At 33.6% G+C, this 21,752-nt stretch overlaps 1 protein-coding gene across 1 annotated transcript in view; it reads right to left on the bottom strand.

Annotated features, from left to right (window-relative positions):
• LOC143226890 (uncharacterized) overlaps positions 1 to 21,752 on the bottom strand; it is a 96,878-nt gene that overhangs the window by 35,634 nt on the left and 39,492 nt on the right. Inside the window, exons 13-15 of the mRNA XM_076458425.1 lie at positions 17,752 to 17,889; positions 16,536 to 16,667; positions 4,792 to 4,920 (exon numbers count right to left, since the gene is read on the bottom strand). Coding sequence (XP_076314540.1) covers positions 4,792 to 4,920; positions 16,536 to 16,667; positions 17,752 to 17,889 — 399 coding nt within the window. The remainder of the gene's footprint in view (positions 1 to 4,791; positions 4,921 to 16,535; positions 16,668 to 17,751; positions 17,890 to 21,752) is intronic.

Raw genomic sequence — 21,752 nt, 5'->3', positions numbered from 1 at the left:
ACACAGACCACGCATTGGTGCATCTGTCCCAGATGAAAGAAAACAATGAGTTAAAAATCTGTGACCAAAGTGTAGTCTAGTTAGGACAACTTCTTCTTTCTGATCCTTATGGAAACAAGATGACCAAAGTCAAATAGAGAACTTTATCTGAAAAAGCTTGTTTTCACATTGCTCATTCCAAGTTAACTGCTAACTGGCTCACAGCTGAGCCTTAAATACAGGATCATAGTCCATATATGAAACAGGTACAGCAGTGACAGCACCAGAGCAGACAGACATAGCAGAAACGTCAGGTACAGCAGTGACAGCACCAGAGCAGACAGACATAGCAGAAACGTTAGCAAGCTCGTTCCCATCAATACCAACATGGCCTAGTATCCAGAAGTAGATGTCAGAGTGAAATGGGCCAGTCAAGTTTGAATATCGGTGAGAACTAATGAAAAGCAATTCCAGGATCAGTAGAGAGTTAAGCAAATCAGTATAAATTGTACAATTTGAGTAATGCTTAGCTGGTATGTGATCCAAGACAAAGAACTGGTGTACAGTTTAGCACTGAACACAGAAACTGTAAAAGGATTCTGTGCACAACCACCGAACTATGGCAGAGCCCACAGAGTCACCTAATTTTGAAACATCCATGTAAATGGGAATAGAAGGATGGTTTGAAAGATGTCCAGCAAACAAAAGATGGTACTTCTAACAGGGAGTGTCTAATTTTCTTAGATCACTCAAAGTAAGGTCACACTTGGGGATGGTAATAAGCCATGGTGGGATGGGTTAACCAGTGGACACAGCAATGACAGACCCAATTCATCCAATTGTGCCCAGATAAGAAGGTCAAAATGAGCAACAGCATGTTGTCTCTTCCGAAAAAGCATGGCTTAATGAGAATGGAAAACACAACCCCTGGTGGGATGTTGTTGTAAGGATCAAAGTTTTGAGGCATACAGTAAAGACAGTTGCTGATGGCAGAAGTGTGGAAGAGGTTCATGAAACTCTGTGTACAAACACTGGACTGGGGAAGTTTGGAAAGCCTCCATGCAGAGCCAAAGTCCCTGATGATGAAGGGGGTACAGAATCTTGTACTGTAATAATCACTGCCCTGTGGGTCACTTTCAACTGTCCACAAAAAGTGGGAGAACAGTGAAGGAGAGCAGACTGAGAGATCAATAGAAGTAAAAGGCTCACCAGGCACGTGAAAATAAGTATAAAAACAAAGACTGAAGACAGAAAAGTTGTGATCTGAGAGCATAAGCTCTAGGAACTTATCCCTCCCATCAATATTGACACCTCCTCAGAGGGTATTATGTCCAATAAAGTCCCCCAAGATGAAAAGGGGGATAGCAACTGTACAACGAAAGCATCAAGGTCTGATTGATCATAGTTCTTGACAGGTAAAGAGAACAAACAGAGATGGTACAGCCCAAAGAAACATGGATGGCATCGGCCTACAAGGGTGTGTCGATTGGCAAAGACAGGGTGGGCACATGCTGATCAACCAGAGGTGCCATCTCTCCATGCACTTGTCCATCACACAACCTGTCATTTCTGTGGAAAGAAAACAGCCAAAAGGTGACTGTATCAGCAGGTTTCAGAAATGTTTCCTGTAAGAAAAGACAAATAAAATAGTAAGAATCAATTAGTGCTTTGATGTCATCTAGATTAAATGTAAACCTCAACAGTTCACTGTATCAAAGTGGCCATTTTTACTTATGTATAGGTGAATTGAGTGGAGAGCCCTTCCATTTACAATCATGTCTTATTTTCTTCATCTTAAAGAGGACTGATCTCCAAGGATCCTGCCCTGGGTCGCTTGGGCAGATCTCTGTCATTAGAAGAAGATTCCAGTGACTGAGGATTGTTCTGCATCTTGGGGCCAGAAAAGAAGATGGAACAGAGGAAAAACCCGAACCAGGAACTAAATGAAGTGGATCCAGGGATCTGCAGGAAAGAATAGTAGGGACAGAGATGGGTGTTGACATTGATTCATCAACTTTCTAAACCACTGAGGTCAAAAGACTTCACGTGTTTTAAGAATGATTCTTTCAGAGGCACTGAGAGATCTCCCTGCTCTCCCGCCGTAACAATTGAACGTAGTGCAGTGGCATACATCCAAGATGGAGTGGCAGACAGCAACTTTCGAGCCTCGGGGAAAGAAATGTTGTGAAACATTTTCAAAGACTGTAACTCTTTTTCTTCCACCCACCTAGGGCATGAACAAAAGTGAGAGGGATGACAGCCACTACAATTACCACACTGAGGGTCTATTTCACACTCATAGGCATCATGGTCCTATCCACTACAATTACCACACTGAGGGTCTATTTCACACTCATAGGCATCATGGTCCTATCCACTACAATTACCACACTGAGAGTCTATTTCACACTCATAGGCATCATGGTCCTATCCACTACAATTACCACACTGAGGGTCTATTTCACACTCATAGGCATCATGGTCCTATCCACTACAATTACCACACTGAGGGTCTATTTCACACTCATAGGCATCATGGTCCTATCCACTGCAATGCGCACACGTCAAGGAACTATGACAAGATGTCTTTGAGTGACCAAATTGCTGACATTGGAAACGTCTGAGAGGGTTTGGAACATATGGCCATACCTTGGAATTAAGATATCCTACCTTGATGGTGGCAGGAGATATGCCACACTGCAGAAACTCCCAAGTGGAGAAACCAGTGAGGATGTCTGACTCGGGGATTTTCTTCAAATTTTTTTCAACAATAACTCCTCTTGAAAATTCAAAGTAGCATGGAGAGTAGCCTCAATGGAAATATCCCCCAAAGGCTTTGAATGCAAAAGGAATTAAATGCTGTTGAGATGTGGATGTTTCCACCAGAATGAAGCTTTATGACTGACTTAGGAGAGCCAGCAAGTCCCTTCTGAATAAAAGAAATAGAGACATTTACCCTCATAATTTGTCTGATAAAGACTTTAATATCAGAAAATGAGGTACAAGTTTTGAAGAAGTTGAAGATTGCTGTTCAGAATCATCAAGATGTGGTTGTTTACTAATGGTCTGTTTTTACACTATTTTATTTAGATTTTGATTAAGAAAAACCATAATAATGAAAGAATGTTTTGATGCCAACTGACCCAACCCCTCATGGAGCTCTATGAGAAGACACACTACAGTGCCAAACAAGAACACCGCAGGGTTTCATGAGCACTATACCCAAACACCAGCATCAGATACAATGTCCACAACACTTGTTGAGAACATCCAACACTTGTACTAGGTTGACCCTAGCCAAAGTGAACCAGCAAACTGACCCTGGAAGGGCCACCTCAAGGCCTCCCATCTAAAGAAATTCAAGCCCAAAGTGGTGGGTTAGACTTAAACCCCTCAACCACCAGGATCATCTCCTCCCTTCCACAGGTTGCCATGCATAGCAAACATGTAGGAGAATGTTTAGATCCTAGAAGAGGTAAACTGAAAGAACAGAACCTTCTCTGGGAGGTCCCCTCACCACATATAGAAATCCACACCAAGGGATGTTGATAACGTATATCTGTTACAGTACCTATATTGATAACGTATATCTATATCTGTCACAGTATCTATGTTGATAAAGTATATCTATATCTGTTACATCACCCATGTTTATAAGGTATATCTATATCTGTTACAGTACCTATGTTGATAAAGCCTATCTACATCTGTTACAGTACCTATGTTGATAAAGCCTATCTACATCTGTTACAGTACCTATGTTGATAAAGCCTATCTATATCTGTTACATCACCTATGTTGATAGAGTATATCTATATCTGTTACATCACCTATGTTGATAAAGTATATCTATATCTGTTACACTACCTATGTTGATAAAGTATATCTACATCTGTTACATCACCTATGTTGATAAAGAATATCTATATCTGTTACAGTACCTATGTTGATAAAGTATATCTACATCTGTTACATCACCTATGTTGATAAAGTATATCTACATCTGTTACATCACCTATGTTGATAAAGTATATCTATATCTGTTACAGTACCTATGTTGATAAAGTATATCTACATCTGTTACATCACCTATGTTGATAAAGTGTATGTATATCTGTTACAGCACCTATGTTGATAAAGTATATCTATATCTGTTACAGCACCTATGTTGATAAAGTATATCTATATCTGTTACAGTACCTATGTTGATAAAGTATATCTATATATGTTACAGTACCTATGTTGATAAAGCCTATCTACATCTGTTACATCACCTATGTTGATAAAGTATATCTACATTTGTTACAGTACCTATGTTGATAAAGTATATCTACATCTGTTACAGTATTTACATTGAGAAAGTATATCTACATCTGTTACAGTATTTACATTGAGAAAGTGTATCTACACATGTATGAGCATTTATATTAATAAGTGCTGTCTAAGGCTGCAAAAATACTGAAGGTATGTTATCTCTTACATGATACAAGTTCATTGATTGGGTTTGTTGCTCATTTAACTACCTAAATCACACAACTGCAGTTGTTGTACATAAAACTGATAATACAAATGGTGTGTCTACTGCAACTGTGTTTGCCATATCTCTTATAACCAGAGAAGCCCTGATACTGAGAAAGAAAACTGGATACAGCATGTTTTATATATTGCTATGCATTATTCTATACATTCACTCACAAGATAACATGTATGTCTGTACCTTGAATCACATGTTTAGAGAACAGACTGAGAGATAACAATGATTAACGTTTTATCACTCAAAAGTATATAAAATGGACGAGTGTGGTTCTTTACCTTCTTCAAGCTGACACGACTTTCCGTCTCCCAAGTAACCAGGATTACACATGCACCGGTACCGGTTAGAACTGCTGTCATATGTACATTGTGCATTCCTGTCACAATTCTCTACAGTGTTACATTCATCTGATAAAAACAGACAAACAAGATGGTTAGTAAATACAGCCAACAGTTCTACATAACTCAAAAACAATGTACATTGTTGAACAAGAAAAAAACCTACTGAATAAAATAATTCACTGCACCTCCTTAAAAAACTAGATCTAAAAATTCATTTGACCTTGTTTGAAATAATAAAAAAAACAGATTGTAACTACATGGTGAATAATGAACTGTCTCTCTATACCAAGAGAAAGCTGCAATCTATATAAGCTATCCCTCAATATTGTGAGAACCTGTTCCCCTAGTATGTAGCTGCAACTTTTTCTTTTACTAAAGCCTAAACAAAGCTCAAGCATATGAATTATCTAACCTTTTCTATCTATAAAGAAAACTAAAACATGTTCTTTTAAACTCTTCTATTCATAAACAGAGCTAAAACATGTTCTTTTAACCTCTTCTATGTATAAACAGAGCTAAAACATATACTTTTAACCTCTTCTATGTATAAACAGAGCTAAAACATGTTCTTTTAACCTCTTCTATGTATAAACAGAGCTAAAACATATACTTTTAACTTTTTCTATCCATAAACAGAGCTAAAACATATACTTTTAACTTTTTCTATCTATAAACAGAGCTAAAACATGTTCTTTTAACCATTTCTGTCTTTAAACAAAGCTAAAACATATACTTTTAACTTTTTCTATCTATAAACAGAGCTAAAACATGTTCTTTTAACTTTTTCTATCTATAAACAGAGCTAAAACATGTTCTTTTAACCATTTCTGTCTTTAAACAAAGCTAAAACATATACTTTTAACCTTTTCCATTTATAAACTGAGCTAAAACATATTCCAGAGATGCCAACAATTACGATCTGAATGTAATCATTACAATTTTGGTGTATACATTACGACTATATGCTCATACAGACAAATATTATGACTTGCTGCAACTTCCAAATTATTATATATTATATAGGCCCATACAATAAAGTGATAAATTGTTCCCCCAGGGCTTGAAAGGGGTGAAAAGAAAATTTCTAGTGAGATACAAATAAATTTTGATCATAAATAAAAGACATAGTCCACATGGCTACTTGCGATAATCATGTTTGTGATTGAAATAATAAAAAATATTTGTATGCAAAAACGGCTCGTTTGGGTTCAGAAAATATTTTACATAGAAGAGCGAACAACGTTTCGACCTTCTATGTAAAATATTTTCTCAACCCAAACGAGCCGTTTTTGCATATAAATTTCTCAACAAGTGGGTTTCTCGACATCACTTAAAAAATATTTGTATCTCTGAAGTTTGAGTGCGGTGCTTCTCCATACTGGGTACGTAGGGGAATCCATAGTTACGTCATCAGTGCTTGTCAGCCAATCATCACTCGTGAAAATGGGTATTTCTCGTTTTCTAAGCGGCAAAGAAACGCCAATACGATCGTTCACAAGTTGGAAAAAAAGAGGCCGTGTTCACCAGATTGTTATGTTTCTGGCAAATCGCCAGGTGACAATGACCGAAAAAGGTCGAAAGGTTGTTCGCTCTTCTATGTAAAATATTTTCTCAACCCAAACGAGCCGTTTTTGCATATAAATTTCTCAACAAGTGGGTTTCTCGACATCACTGATTAAAATATACGTAGTGCATGCATTGTTTAACTTTTCTCCATTATCAGAGACAACTAAAGCATACTTAGTGTATGTGTTGTTTAACATTTTTCATTGTTAGAGAAAGCTAAAATCTACCTCTGGTATGAACTGTTTTGCCTTCTCTACCTCTAGACAACTAGAATCTTCTTCCTGTACATAATACTAAACATTCTCTATACCTATAAACAACTAGAATCTTCTTCCTGTACATACTACTGAACATTCTCTATACCTATAGACAACTAGAATCTTCTCTCTGTACATAATACTTAACATTCTCTATACCTGTAAACAACTAGAATCTCCTTCCTCTACATAATACTTAACATTCTTTATACCTATAAACAACTAGAATCTTCTTCCTGTACATACTATCTAACATTCTTTATACCTATAAACAACTAGAATCTTCTTCCTATACATACTGTTTAACACTCTCTATACCTATAAACAACTAGAATCTTATTCCTCTACATAATACTTAACATTCTCTATATCTGTAAACAACTAGAATCTCCTTCCTGTACATACTATTGAACATTCTGTATACCTATAAACAACTAGAATCTTTTTCCTGTACATAATACTTAACATTCTCTATATCTGTAAACAACTGCAATCTTCTTCCTGTACATACTGCTGAACATTCTCTATACCTACAGACAACTAGAATCTTCTTCCTGTACATAATACTTAACATTCTCTATACCTGTAAACAACTGGAATCTCCTTCCGGTGCATACTACTGAACATTCTCTTTACCTACAGACAACTAGAATCTTCTTCCTGTACATAATACTTAACATTCTCTATACCTGTAAACAACTGGAATCTTCTTCCTGTACATAATACTTAACATTCTCTATATCTATAGACAACTAGAATCTCCTTCCTCTACATAATACTTAACATTCTCTATACCTATAAACAACTAGAATCTCCTTCCTGTACATACTACTGAACATTCTCTATACCTACAGACAACTAGAATCTTCTTCCTGTACATAATACTTAACATTCTCTATACCTGTAAACAACTGGAATCTCCTTCCTGTGCATACTACTGAACATTCTCTATACCTACAGACAACTAGAATCTTCTTCCTGTACATAATACTTAACATTCTCTATACCTGTAAACAACTGGAATCTCCTTCCTGTGCATACTACTGAACATTCTCTTTACCTACAGACAACTAGAATCTTCTTCCTGTACATAATACTTAACATTCTCTATACCTGTAAACAAATGGAATCTTCTTCCTGTACATACTACTTAACATTCTCTATACCTGTAAACAACTGGAATCTTCTTCCTGTACATACTACTGAATATTCTCTATATCTGTAAACAACTAGAATCTCCTTCCTGTACATACTACTTAACATTCTCTATACCTGTAAACAACTAGAATCTCCTTCCTCTACATAATACTTAACATTCTTTATACCTATAAACAACTAGAATCTTCTTCCTGTACATACTATCTAACATTCTGCATAACTATTCAGAACTAGAACCTTCTTCCTATACATACTGTTTAACACTCTCTATACCTATAAACAACTAGAATCTTCTTCCTGTACATAATACTTAACATTCTCTATACCTGTAAACAAATGGAATCTTCTTCCTGTACATACTACTTAACATTCTCTATACCTGTAAACAACTGGAATCTTCTTCCTGTACATACTACTGAATATTCTCTATATCTGTAAACAACTAGAATCTCCTTCCTGTACATACTACTGAACATTCTCTATACCTGTAAACAACTGGAATCTTCTTCCTGTACATACTATTTGACATTCTCTATACCTATAAACAACTAGAATCTTTTCCTGTACATAATACTTAACATTCTCTATACCTATAAACAACCAGAATCTTTTTCCTGTACATAATACTTAACATTCTCTATACCTGTAAACAACTAGAATCTTCTTCCTGTGCATACTACTTAACATTCTCTATACCTACAGACAACTATAATCTCCTTCCTGTACATACTACTTAACATTCTCTATACCTGTAAACAACTGGAATCTTCTTCCTGTACATACTACTGAATATTCTCTATACCTATAAACTAGAATCTTCTTCCTGTACATAATACTTAACATTCTCTATACCTGTAAACAACTAGAATCTCCTTCCTCTACATAATACTTAACATTCTCTATACCTATAAACAACTAAAATCTCCTTCCTGTACATACTATTGAACACTCTCTATACCTATAGACAACTAGAATCTTCTTCCTGTGCATACTACTGAATATTCTCTATACCTATAAACTAGAATCTTCTTCCTGTACATAATACTTAACATTCTCTATATCTATAGACAACTAGAATCTCCTTCCTGTACATACTACTGAACACTCTCTATATCTATAGACAACTAGAATCTCCTTCCTGTACATACTACTGAACATTCTCTATATCTATAGACAACTAGAATCTTCTTCCTCTACATAATACTTAACATTCTCTATACCTGTAAACAACTAGAATCTCCTTCTTGTACATAATACTTAACATTCTCTATATCTATAGACAACTAGAATCTCCTTCCTGTACATACTACTGAACACTCTCTATATCTACAGACAACTAGAATCTCCTTCCTGTACATACTACTGAACATTCTCTATATCTATAGACAACTAGAATCTTCTTCCTGTACATACTATCTGACATTCTGTATATCTATTCACAACTAGAATCTTCTTCCTATACATACTGTTTAACATTCTCTATACCTATAAACAACTAGAATCTTTTTCCTGTACATAATACTTAACATTCTCTATACCTGTAAACAACTAGAATCTTCTTCCTGTGCATACTACTTAACATTCTTTATACCTATAAACAACTAGAATCTTCTTCCTGTACATACTATCTAACATTCTGCATAACTATTCAGAACTAGAACCTTCTTCCTATACATACTGTTTAACACTCTCGAGAACCTATAAACAACTAGAATCTTGTTCCTCTACATAATACTTAACATTCTCTATATCTGTAAACAACTAGAATCTCCTTCCTGTACATACTATTGAACATTCTGTATACCTATAAACAACTAGAATCTTTTTCCTGTACATAATACTTAACATTCTCTATATCTGCAAACAACTGCAATCTTCTTCCTGTGCATACTACTGAACATTCTCTTTACCTACAGACAACTAGAATCTTCTTCCTGTACATAATACTTAACATTCTCTATACCTGTAAACAACTGGAATCTTCTTCCTGTACATACTACTGAACATTCTCTATACCTACAGACAACTAGAATCTTCTTCCTGTACATACTACTGAACATTATCTATATCTATAGACAACTAGAATCTTCTTCCTGTACATACTACTGAACATTCTGTATATCTACAGACAACTAGAATCCTCTTCCTGTACATACTATCTGACATTCTGTATATCTATTCGCAACTAGAATCTCCTTCCTGTACATACTATTGAACATTCTCTATACCTATAAACAACTAGAATCTTTTTCCTGTACATGATACTTAAGATTTTCTATATCTGTACACAACTGGAATCTTCTTCCTGTACATACTACTTAACATTCTCTATACCTGTAAACAACTGGAATCTTCTTCCTGTACATACTACTGAATATTCTCTATATCTGTAAACAACTAGAATCTCCTTCCTGTACATACTACTTAACATTCTCTATACCTGTAAACAACTGGAATCTTCTTCCTGTACATACTACTGAACATTCTCTATACCTATAAACAACTAGAATCTTTTTCCTGTACATAATACTTAACATTCTCTATACCTGTAAACAACTGGAATCTTCTTCCTGTACATAATACTTAACATTCTCTATATCTATAGACAACTAGAATCTCCTTCCTCTACATAATACTTAACATTCTCTATACCTATAAACAACTAGAATCTCCTTCCTGTACATACTACTGAACACTCTCTATACCTGTAGACAACTAGAATCTTCTTCCTGTGCATACTACTGAACATTCTCTATATCTATAGACAACTAGAATCTTCTTCCTGTACATACTATCTGACATTCTGTATATCTATTCACAACTAGAATCTTCTTCCTATACATACTGTTTAACATTCTCTATACCTATAAACAACTAGAATCTTTTTCCTGTACATAATACTTAACATTCTCTATACCTATAAACAACTAGAATCTTTTTCCTGTACATAATACTTAACATTCTCTATACCTATAAACAACTAGAATCTTTTTCCTGTACATAATACTTAACATTCTCTATACCTATAAACAACTAGAATCTTTTTCCTGTACATAATACTTAACATTCTCTATACCTGTAAACAACTAGAATCTTCTTCCTGTGCATACTACTTAACATTCTCTATACCTACAGACAACTAGAATCTTCTTCCTGTACATACTATCTGACATTCTGTATATCTATTCACAACTAGAATCTTCTTCCTATACATACTGTTTAACATTCTCTATACCTATAAACAACTAGAATCTTTTTCCTGTACATAATACTTAACATTCTCTATACCTATAAACAACTATAATCTCCTTCCTGTACATACTACTTAACATTCTCTATACCTGTAAACAACTGGAATCTTCTTCCTGTACATACTACTGAATATTCTCTATACCTATAAACTAGAATCTTCTTCCTGTACATGATACTTAACATTCTCTATACCTGTAAACAACTAGAATCTCCTTCCTCTACATAATACTTAACATTCTCTATACCTATAAACAACTAAAATCTCCTTCCTGTACATACTATTGAACACTCTCTATACCTATAAACAACTAGAATCTTCTTCCTGTGCATACTACTGAATATTCTCTATACCTATAAACTAGAATCTTCTTCCTGTACATAATACTTAACATTCTCTATATCTATACACAACTAGAATCTCCTTCCTGTACATACTACTGAACACTCTCTATATCTATAGACAACTAGAATCTCCTTCCTGTACATACTACTGAACATTCTCTATATCTTTAGACAACTAGAATCTTCTTCCTGTACATACTACTGAACACTCTCTATATCTATAGACAACTAGAATCTCCTTCCTGTACATACTACTGAACACTCTCTATATCTATAGACAACTAGAATCTTCTTCCTGTACATACTACTGAACATTCTCTATATCTATAGACAACTAGAATCTTCTTCCTGTACATAATACTTAACATTCTCTATACCTGTAAACAACTGGAATCTCCTTCCTGTACATACTACTGAACATTCTCTATATCTATAGACAACTAGAATCTTCTTCCTGTACATAATACTTAACATTCTCTATACCTGTAAACAACTGGAATCTCCTTCCTGTACATACTACTGAACATTCTCTTTACCTACAGACAACTAGAATCTTCTTCCTGTACATAATACTTAACATTCTCTTTTCCTACAAACAACTAGAATCTTCTTCCTGTACATGATACTTAACATTCTCTATACCTGTAAACAACTAGAATCTCCTTCCTCTACATAATACTTAACATTCTCTATACCTATAAACAACTAAAATCTCCTTCCTGTACATACTATTGAACACTCTCTATACCTATAAACAACTAGAATCTTCTTCCTGTGCATACTACTGAATATTCTCTATACCTATAAACTAGAATCTTCTTCCTGTACATAATACTTAACATTCTCTATATCTATAGACAACTAGAATCTCCTTCCTGTACATACTACTGAACACTCTCTATATCTATAGACAACTAGAATCTCCTTCCTGTACATACTACTGAACATTCTCTATATCTATAGACAACTAGAATCTCCTTCCTGTACATACTACTGAACATTCTCTATATCTTTAGACAACTAGAATCTTCTTCCTGTACATACTATTGAACATTCTCTATATCTATAGACAACTAGAATCTTCTTCCTGTACATACTACTGAACATTATCTATATCTATAGACAACTAGAATCTTCTTCCTGTACATACTACTGAACATTCTGTATATCTACAGACAACTAGAATCCTCTTCCTGTACATACTATCTGACATTCTGTATATCTATTCGCAACTAGAATCTCCTTCCTGTACATACTATTGAACATTCTCTATACCTATAAACAACTAGAATCTTTTTCCTGTACATGATACTTAAGATTTTCTATATCTGTACACAACTGGAATCTTCTTCCTGTACATACTACTTAACATTCTCTATACCTGTAAACAACTGGAATCTTCTTCCTGTACATACTACTGAATATTCTCTATATCTGTAAACAACTAGAATCTCCTTCCTGTACATACTACTTAACATTCTCTATACCTGTAAACAACTGGAATCTTCTTCCTGTACATACTACTGAACATTCTCTATACCTATAAACAACTAGAATCTTTTTCCTGTACATAATACTTAACATTCTCTATACCTGTAAACAACTGGAATCTTCTTCCTGTACATAATACTTAACATTCTCTGTATCTATAGACAACTAGAATCTCCTTCCTCTACATAATACTTAACATTCTCTATACCTATAAACAACTAGAATCTCCTTCCTGTACATACTACTGAACACTCTCTATACCTGTAGACAACTAGAATCTTCTTCCTGTGCATACTACTGAACATTCTCTATATCTATAGACAACTAGAATCTTCTTCCTGTACATACTATCTGACATTCTGTATATCTATTCACAACTAGAATCTTCTTCCTATACATACTGTTTAACATTCTCTATACCTATAAACAACTAGAATCTTTTTCCTGTACATAATGCTTAACATTCTCTATACCTATAAACAACTAGAATCTTTTTCCTGTACATAATACTTAACATTCTCTATACCTATAAACAACTAGAATCTTTTTCCTGTACATAATACTTAACATTCTCTATACCTGTAAACAACTAGAATCTTCTTCCTGTGCATACTACTTAACATTCTCTATACCTACAGACAACTAGAATCTTCTTCCTGTACATACTATCTGACATTCTGTATATCTATTCACAACTAGAATCTTCTTCCTATACATACTGTTTAACATTCTCTATACCTATAAACAACTAGAATCTTTTCCTGTACATAATACTTAACATTCTCTATACCTATAAACAACTATAATCTCCTTCCTGTACATACTACTTAACATTCTCTATACCTGTAAACAACTGGAATCTTCTTCCTGTACATACTACTGAATATTCTCTATACCTATAAACTAGAATCTTCTTCCTGTGCATGATACTTAACATTCTCTATACCTGTAAACAACTAGAATCTCCTTCCTCTACATAATACTTAACATTCTCTATACCTATAAACAACTAAAATCTCCTTCCTGTACATACTATTGAACACTCTCTATACCTATAAACAACTAGAATCTTCTTCCTGTGCATACTACTGAATATTCTCTATACCTATAAACTAGAATCTTCTTCCTGTACATAATACTTAACATTCTCTATATCTATACACAACTAGAATCTCCTTCCTGTACATACTACTGAACACTCTCTATATCTATAGACAACTAGAATCTCCTTCCTGTACATACTACTGAACATTCTCTATATCTTTAGACAACTAGAATCTTCTTCCTGTACATACTACTGAACACTCTCTATATCTATAGACAACTAGAATCTCCTTCCTGTACATACTACTGAACACTCTCTATATCTATAGACAACTAGAATCTTCTTCCTGTACATACTACTGAACATTCTCTATATCTATAGACAACTAGAATCTTCTTCCTGTACATAATACTTAACATTCTCTATACCTGTAAACAACTGGAATCTCCTTCCTGTACATACTACTGAACATTCTCTATATCTATAGACAACTAGAATCTTCTTCCTGTACATAATACTTAACATTCTCTATACCTGTAAACAACTGGAATCTCCTTCCTGTACATACTACTGAACATTCTCTTTACCTACAGACAACTAGAATCTTCTTCCTGTACATAATACTTAACATTCTCTTTTCCTACAAACAACTAGAATCTTCTTCCTGTACATGATACTTAACATTCTCTATACCTGTAAACAACTAGAATCTCCTTCCTCTACATAATACTTAACATTCTCTATACCTATAAACAACTAAAATCTCCTTCCTGTACATACTATTGAACACTCTCTATACCTATAAACAACTAGAATCTTCTTCCTGTGCATACTACTGAATATTCTCTATACCTATAAACTAGAATCTTCTTCCTGTACATAATACTTAACATTCTCTATATCTATAGACAACTAGAATCTCCTTCCTGTACATACTACTGAACACTCTCTATATCTATAGACAACTAGAATCTCCTTCCTGTACATACTACTGAACATTCTCTATATCTATAGACAACTAGAATCTCCTTCCTGTACATACTACTGAACATTCTCTATATCTTTAGACAACTAGAATCTTCTTCCTGTACATACTATTGAACATTCTCTATATCTATAGACAACTAGAATCTCCTTCCTGTACATACTACTGAACACTCTCTATATCTATAGACAACTAGAATCTCCTTCCTGTACATACTACTGAACACTCTCTATATCTATAGACAACTAGAATCTCCTTCCTGTACATACTACTGAACATTCTCTATATCTATAGACAACTAGAATCTTCTTCCTGTACATAATACTTAACATTCTCTATACCTGTAAACAACTGGAATCTCCTTCCTGTACATACTACTGAACATTCTCTTTACCTACAGACAACTAGAATCTTCTTCCTGTACATAATACTTAACATTCTCTTTTCCTACAAACAACTAGAATCTTCTTCCTGTACATACTACTGAATATTCTTTATACCTATAAACTAGAATCTTCTTGCTGTACATAATACTTAACATTCTCTATACCTATTCACAACTACAGGGTGTTTGGAAAGTCACTGTGCACTTACATATGTATATGATTACAAAACTGCACAGTGACTTTCTGAATACCCTGTAGAACCTTCTTCCTGTACACGGTATTTAACATTTTCTACATCTATAGACTACAAGAACCTTCTTTCCGTATAAGCTGCAGTAGAACCTCTAACATTAATGGCACCTTACCAATGCATCCAAATGTCCTCTATAGCAAGGTGTTTTTAATATAAAAAATGAGTCACATGAGAAATGGATTCTACAGTGACTGTACTGAATTACTGTATTTAAATGCCCCCTCATTTTGTTTAGTGCATTCAGGACACAGGAGTTTATGAGTTGCAAACTGCTATGAGAAGGAGCATTGTCAAAGACAGATGCAGAGAGTACATTTGCTGTGTCCTATTTCTTTACTATTGGTCCTAAAGTTTCAAAGTACTTCTCTTCAGAGTTAGAACGGCTAACATTCCACACTTATTTATAATGACTGAAGTAAACATCCACTGACAATAAAACAACAAGTCACTCCTTGTGCCTTTATACTGTTTATGTGACACTGTATGTAATACAAAACTCTCTGGAGCAACAAAGCATGTGCACAGAAATAAGCTGATTTAACCATGTGTGGAATTTATCAGTTTATTATCCTACAGAATTCTCCAGAGCAACAAGACTGTACTTTGAATCTATTATAGAATATTGAGATAACTACTATTATACGATTTACGTTGGTTACAAAATACAAGAAAAACGAAAGAGAATGAAAAAGTCTGCCCTTAATGATATGTTCTCTGTTAATCAATACTCTACTATATTTCACATTCTCTCTACCTACGGACAATGAGGATTTACTTCCTATACTTACTATTTAACATTCTATTTATAGACAGCATGAATCTACTTCCTATACATATTATTTTATGTTCTCTACACTTATAGACAGATTTTGGAAAGCTGTTTTTCAAGCTGTTTTACCTGAGTATAGCTATTGCTTTGATTATAGAAAGCTCTTGTTCTTATTACCTATTGGTTCACAGTTGATTCCATCTCCATCATACCCTTCTTGACACTGGCACACATGTTTGAGAACAAAGGAGTCATACACACAGTCAGCATGGATGGAACAAATGTTGTTTACATCACAGGTCAATTCCTCTAGAAATAAACTTATACATGAATTGTTGTTTTAGTGAGATACTAGAAACATGATAGTCATACATATTGTTATAACTAAACATTAATCATTAAATGACAGGAATTCACTTTGCATTTCACAAAAATAAACTGTTTCACACAGGACAGTAATGCTGTTATATAGATTTTTGTCCATGATGGACATTTTAATAACTCAAAAGTTATTAAAATTTGTTAACTTAAAAAGGTAGAATAGAGATCTTCGAAAATAAAGAAATGAAACAGATATTTTAAAGTGAAAATGCAAAAAAAAAGTGAACAAACAAGCTTAAAGTGTGAGACATAGCGTTGACATTATTTCTTCAAGTTACAAATCTCTATCATGACTCCATATTTAAAAGTTTAACTGTCAGGAGAACCTAAACATGGGTTCACAGCTTGAGAAAATAGCGTAAACACTACGTCTCAAACCTTAAGCTTGTTTGTTTTGTTTTTTTACAATTGCACTTTCAATTTAAGCTACTTATAATAATGTACTGCTTGAATTTACTAGATTCTTATTGCATAAGTTAGAACATTCTAAAGTATTTTAGAATTACTTTTACAAACTTCCTAATTTCAACAACATGTGTCCCCTGGCTAACATCAAAATTAAAGCATTGACAACACAGCTTATTTAGTTAACATAATCACTTTTATAACAATGAAATTCATTCCTTTCATTCACTTATCTAACAATGTTTAGTTTAAATTATTTATGTAAAATCAGCTGGTTAGGGTTGAGAAAATTTTTTACGTGGAGGAGTGAACAACGTTTGACTTTCTTAGGTCATCGTTCACAAAGTTTAAAATGCTTCTTTTACAAAATTCACTTCCAACCTTCATCTACTTATCAATATCTACATTAATATTCATCTAATTCACACAATTTGTAATAATAGCAACTATTGTCCTGACCTCAAAGGCACTGGTATCTCTTCTTTTGTATATTTATGTCCTGAAACATACAGTAAACATAACCATACTCTTAGCTTTGAGTTAAATGATACATATCCCTTATGTATTTTTACCTCCTAAAATGCACAGTAAACATAACTGTACTTACGGCTTTGAGTGCACTGATATCCATCTCCAACATACCCAGCATTGCAACGGCATTTGTATTCATCAGCTGAGGAGTCATACACACATAATGCTTGTGGGTGGCATATGTTTTCAATGTTACAGCTCACAGGAGCTGGTGCTGGGAAATGAAGAACGTTCAAAGAATTCTATAAATATTAACAATTGTTTCCAAAGGCCAAAATGGAAAGTTTGGATAAATATATCTCAGTTGCCAAAGTATTTTAGTATATAAAAACTAATAAACATGTGTAAATGAGCTATTCCTACAATTAATAAATTTCTCAGTAATTAATCTGAACTAACTTTCATAATTTCTCAACTCACAACTAACTCAATGTTTTACAAAATGTTATTTTTACAATCTACCATTGTTCTAAATAAGTCTAAAACTAACACAAATTTCATGTGACATTACATCATAAAACCCACATCTTCCTCTAGCTAACAAATAAATTACACTATATGAAAAAAATATAAATCTAGACTTATAATAATAAAAAAGGCATGTCTGTGGGTCTGAATGTGTGTGTGTATGTGTGAAACCATCATAGTGCCAAAGGAAAGAACTTAGATACATCAAATTTTGCCCTAATGCTAAGTGGACCATGAGGGTGTGCACCTGGGTATTATTACTCATTCACATGCATGTGCACCTATTAATGAGGCATGCTACATTGAAAAGTAGTTGTTTCTTACATAAAAATACTAAGTGGGCTCTGAGGGTGTACATTTGGGTATTATATTACTTATTCACACTGAAGAAAAATATAAATAAAAACATTGTGGATGTTATGTACATTAATAGCTGACCAGATGGTAACTGCATTAATTCTTTGTTGGCTAACCCTATTGCTACAGGCCATAGATCAAAGGACATGTCATTGTGTTTATTAACTTGCATTCAAAATTTTATTGAACTTCCATTTTATGAATTTATGTCAATGTTTGGTATCAAATTGTAAATTATAATTCAAATGTTAATATTATGCATTACTCAGTGTTATGTTAAATGCAGCACTGGTTCAAATTAGATGTTTGTAATTTCACAATACACATTCTCTATTTTTGTATGAGTTAGGAACTCAAATTATCAATATCACAAGCTACAATAATAAAAATAACTTCCTATCTTTTCTATTTGCTGAAATATTGCTCATGTACTGAATCAAACACAGTCGCTCTGCTCAACTCTTTCAATTTTGTATATTTCCCTTATATACAATTACTTGTGGATATGACAAATAAATCACCAAACAAAAGCTTAGAATGACCTCCTTGGGGATTTTATCAGCCATTTTTATGTGTTAGGATGCCTTTATTATTATTTTTTTCCAAACAAGAATTTAAGAAAGCAGGTTTTGTCTTTAGAGTGCTTGAAATTTCATATTTTTCAGACAAAAATACAGTTTGGTTACAAAACTTGATAATCCTCTATAAGCAAAATGTCTTAAGGCTTAGCAAGCTAAACAAAGCAACAACCTAGTACAAAGGTCACAACAAGAAAGGGTAATTGCTTTCCTCTAAATTTACTGTTTCATGTTTTAAAAAAAATACATTTAAGAACTCGTTTGTAAATAGTAATAATCTATATACATATATAATGTATAATAACTGAAATGTGACTGTATTTTACAATGTACTAGATCATTTAAACACAGCTAAGACAGGTCACTTTGTAAAGACTAAAGGTCAGGTTTATATTACTGGATGTTGTAACATGAAAGCACATGCATCACATTATTGTACCTTCTGTATCATTATCCAGACAATGGCTGAAAGGTTAATATAATAAATTTAATACATATATATGAATGTATAACTGTATGAGATTAAAGCTATTTGGACTAAACACTGTCTTCATTTTATAATTAGTAGTCATTTTACAACAAAAAGGAATAACATATTTATTTCCTAATTTTTTATGGTAGTTATGAGGTTAGTCAAACTGACAGGACCCCCCATCCATAGTTAGTGTAGAGAACATAACAACCAAAGCAAACAGTTTTACTGAAAACAAACATATGAAATGTATTTAATAGGTTTTAAGAGATTACACAAATATATTTGAGATTTTTGGAACAAAGACTTGTTTTTTTAGTCATGGCATGAAAATCACTTCACATTTGCACTAGTAACAAAACAGATTTGAAATTTTCACAAACAAATACTTTGTTAAGAAATTTGAATTTTTGTGTACAATAGACTTGGTATAATTACTAAACATCTACCAGATTTTGTAAAGGTACACATACTGCTTAACTTGTACAAATATGTAGATGAACTCATTTATTTTGTGAAGGTACACATACTGCTTAACTTGTACAAATATGTACACGAACTCAAGTATTTTGTAAAGATACACACACTGCTTAACTTGTACAAATATGTATATGAACTTGTATTTTCTACCACGCCTGCTGTGAAAAGGATAATAAAAATTGAGAAGTGAATAGAACAATATGTCTCTGGGCCAGGTAATATTTCCCCAAAGGTTTTGAAGCATGTTAAAGTTTGGATGTGTTCGCCACTTGCAGCTATTTTTTGTCAGTCCTTGATAAGGGGACAGGTACCAGATGATTGGAAGTTAACTAATGTAACTCCTACTTTCAAGAGAGGTGATAAAAATTGTCCCAGATATTACAAGCCTGTCAGTTTTAGATCAGTTGTGGGAAACGTTCTGGAAAGCCTGTTAAAAATGTTTTGCAAAGTCACGTGACAAAGTTTATAATTTTATTTGATAGTAAACATGGTTTTACAATTTTGGAATTCTCACCTTAAAAATGTATGCTCAAGACGAATGGTATGAGTATTGAAACATTAATTAAAAAAAGTACAGAACAATGTTTTGACTTTCTTAGGTCAGCTTCATGTTAACAAAGAGAATTTGCATACCAGCCATCTTGAGAATACATTATTACTTCAAGTGAGTTTCTCATCACCATGAATAACCTTACAAATCTTCTGTCATACTTTGAAAAAGTTATTGCTTATGTAGCAGAGTGTAAGGGTGTAGATTTAGTCTATTTGGATTTTCAGAAAACATTTAACAAGGTGCCAAATAAAAGCCTTGCAAAAACTTATTTCTATCAGTGTGAAAGATAAACACCAAATTGGACAGAAGAAAGCAGATGGTTGTTACAAATGTAGTTCAGTCACATTAAATAATGTCACAAGTGGGGTACTTCAGGGTTAGAACCATTGCTCTTTTTAATCATAGAATCATCAATAAATTACTCATATTTTCATATGTTATGAAGGTCTCAAGTGTTGCTAACTGTAAAGAGGATGCTGATGATTTACAAAAGGATTTAGATCATTTAGTGAGTTTGGTAAATAAATGCCAGATGGGATTTAATTATGATAAATGCAAGATAATACGTCTGGGTTATTACAGTTTGGTACAGCAAACGGAATTTTAGGTTGTAACTACAGAAATATTGAATACAAGTATAAATAGGTTCTAATTTCATTGTACAGGGTGCTGGTTATGCCAAATTTAGAGTATTATGTTCAGTTTAGGAAATAAACTGAATTTTTAGAAATGGTTGAGAGAAAGGGAGGTCATAATATGAGGAGATGCTGAAATCTCTCATTTTTTTCACTTCAAAAAAGAATAGTTGGGGGAGATATGACGGGTATTGAAGGTTGTAAAGTGACTGTTTATATTTAACATTGAGAATAGTACAACTAGGAGAATATAAATATGAGTTTTGATAGTGTAGGAGCCAGCTTTAGCTATGTTTGGGTTGTTTGGAATTAAGCACAAAGGCTATCTCTTCTTCGCCCACCATAGGTATCAAAACCTGATTTCTATCAGAGTGAGCTCACAGTCATACTACTGTGCCACTGATGGGTCTTTAGCTAAGACAGTTCCATTTTTATAAGAGGATGGTTGGCCTTTAAAATGAGTTGCCTTCAGATGTTATAGAGGTTGTAGATTTAAGTAAGTTTAAGAAAAAGCTTTATATGAATGATAAAGAA

The sequence above is a fragment of the Tachypleus tridentatus genome, chromosome 9 (genome assembly GCF_004210375.1).
Source record: "Tachypleus tridentatus isolate NWPU-2018 chromosome 9, ASM421037v1, whole genome shotgun sequence".
NCBI classification, from domain to species: Eukaryota; Metazoa; Arthropoda; class Merostomata; order Xiphosura; family Limulidae; genus Tachypleus; species Tachypleus tridentatus.
This window is presented reverse-complemented; position numbering and strand designations above follow the sequence as displayed.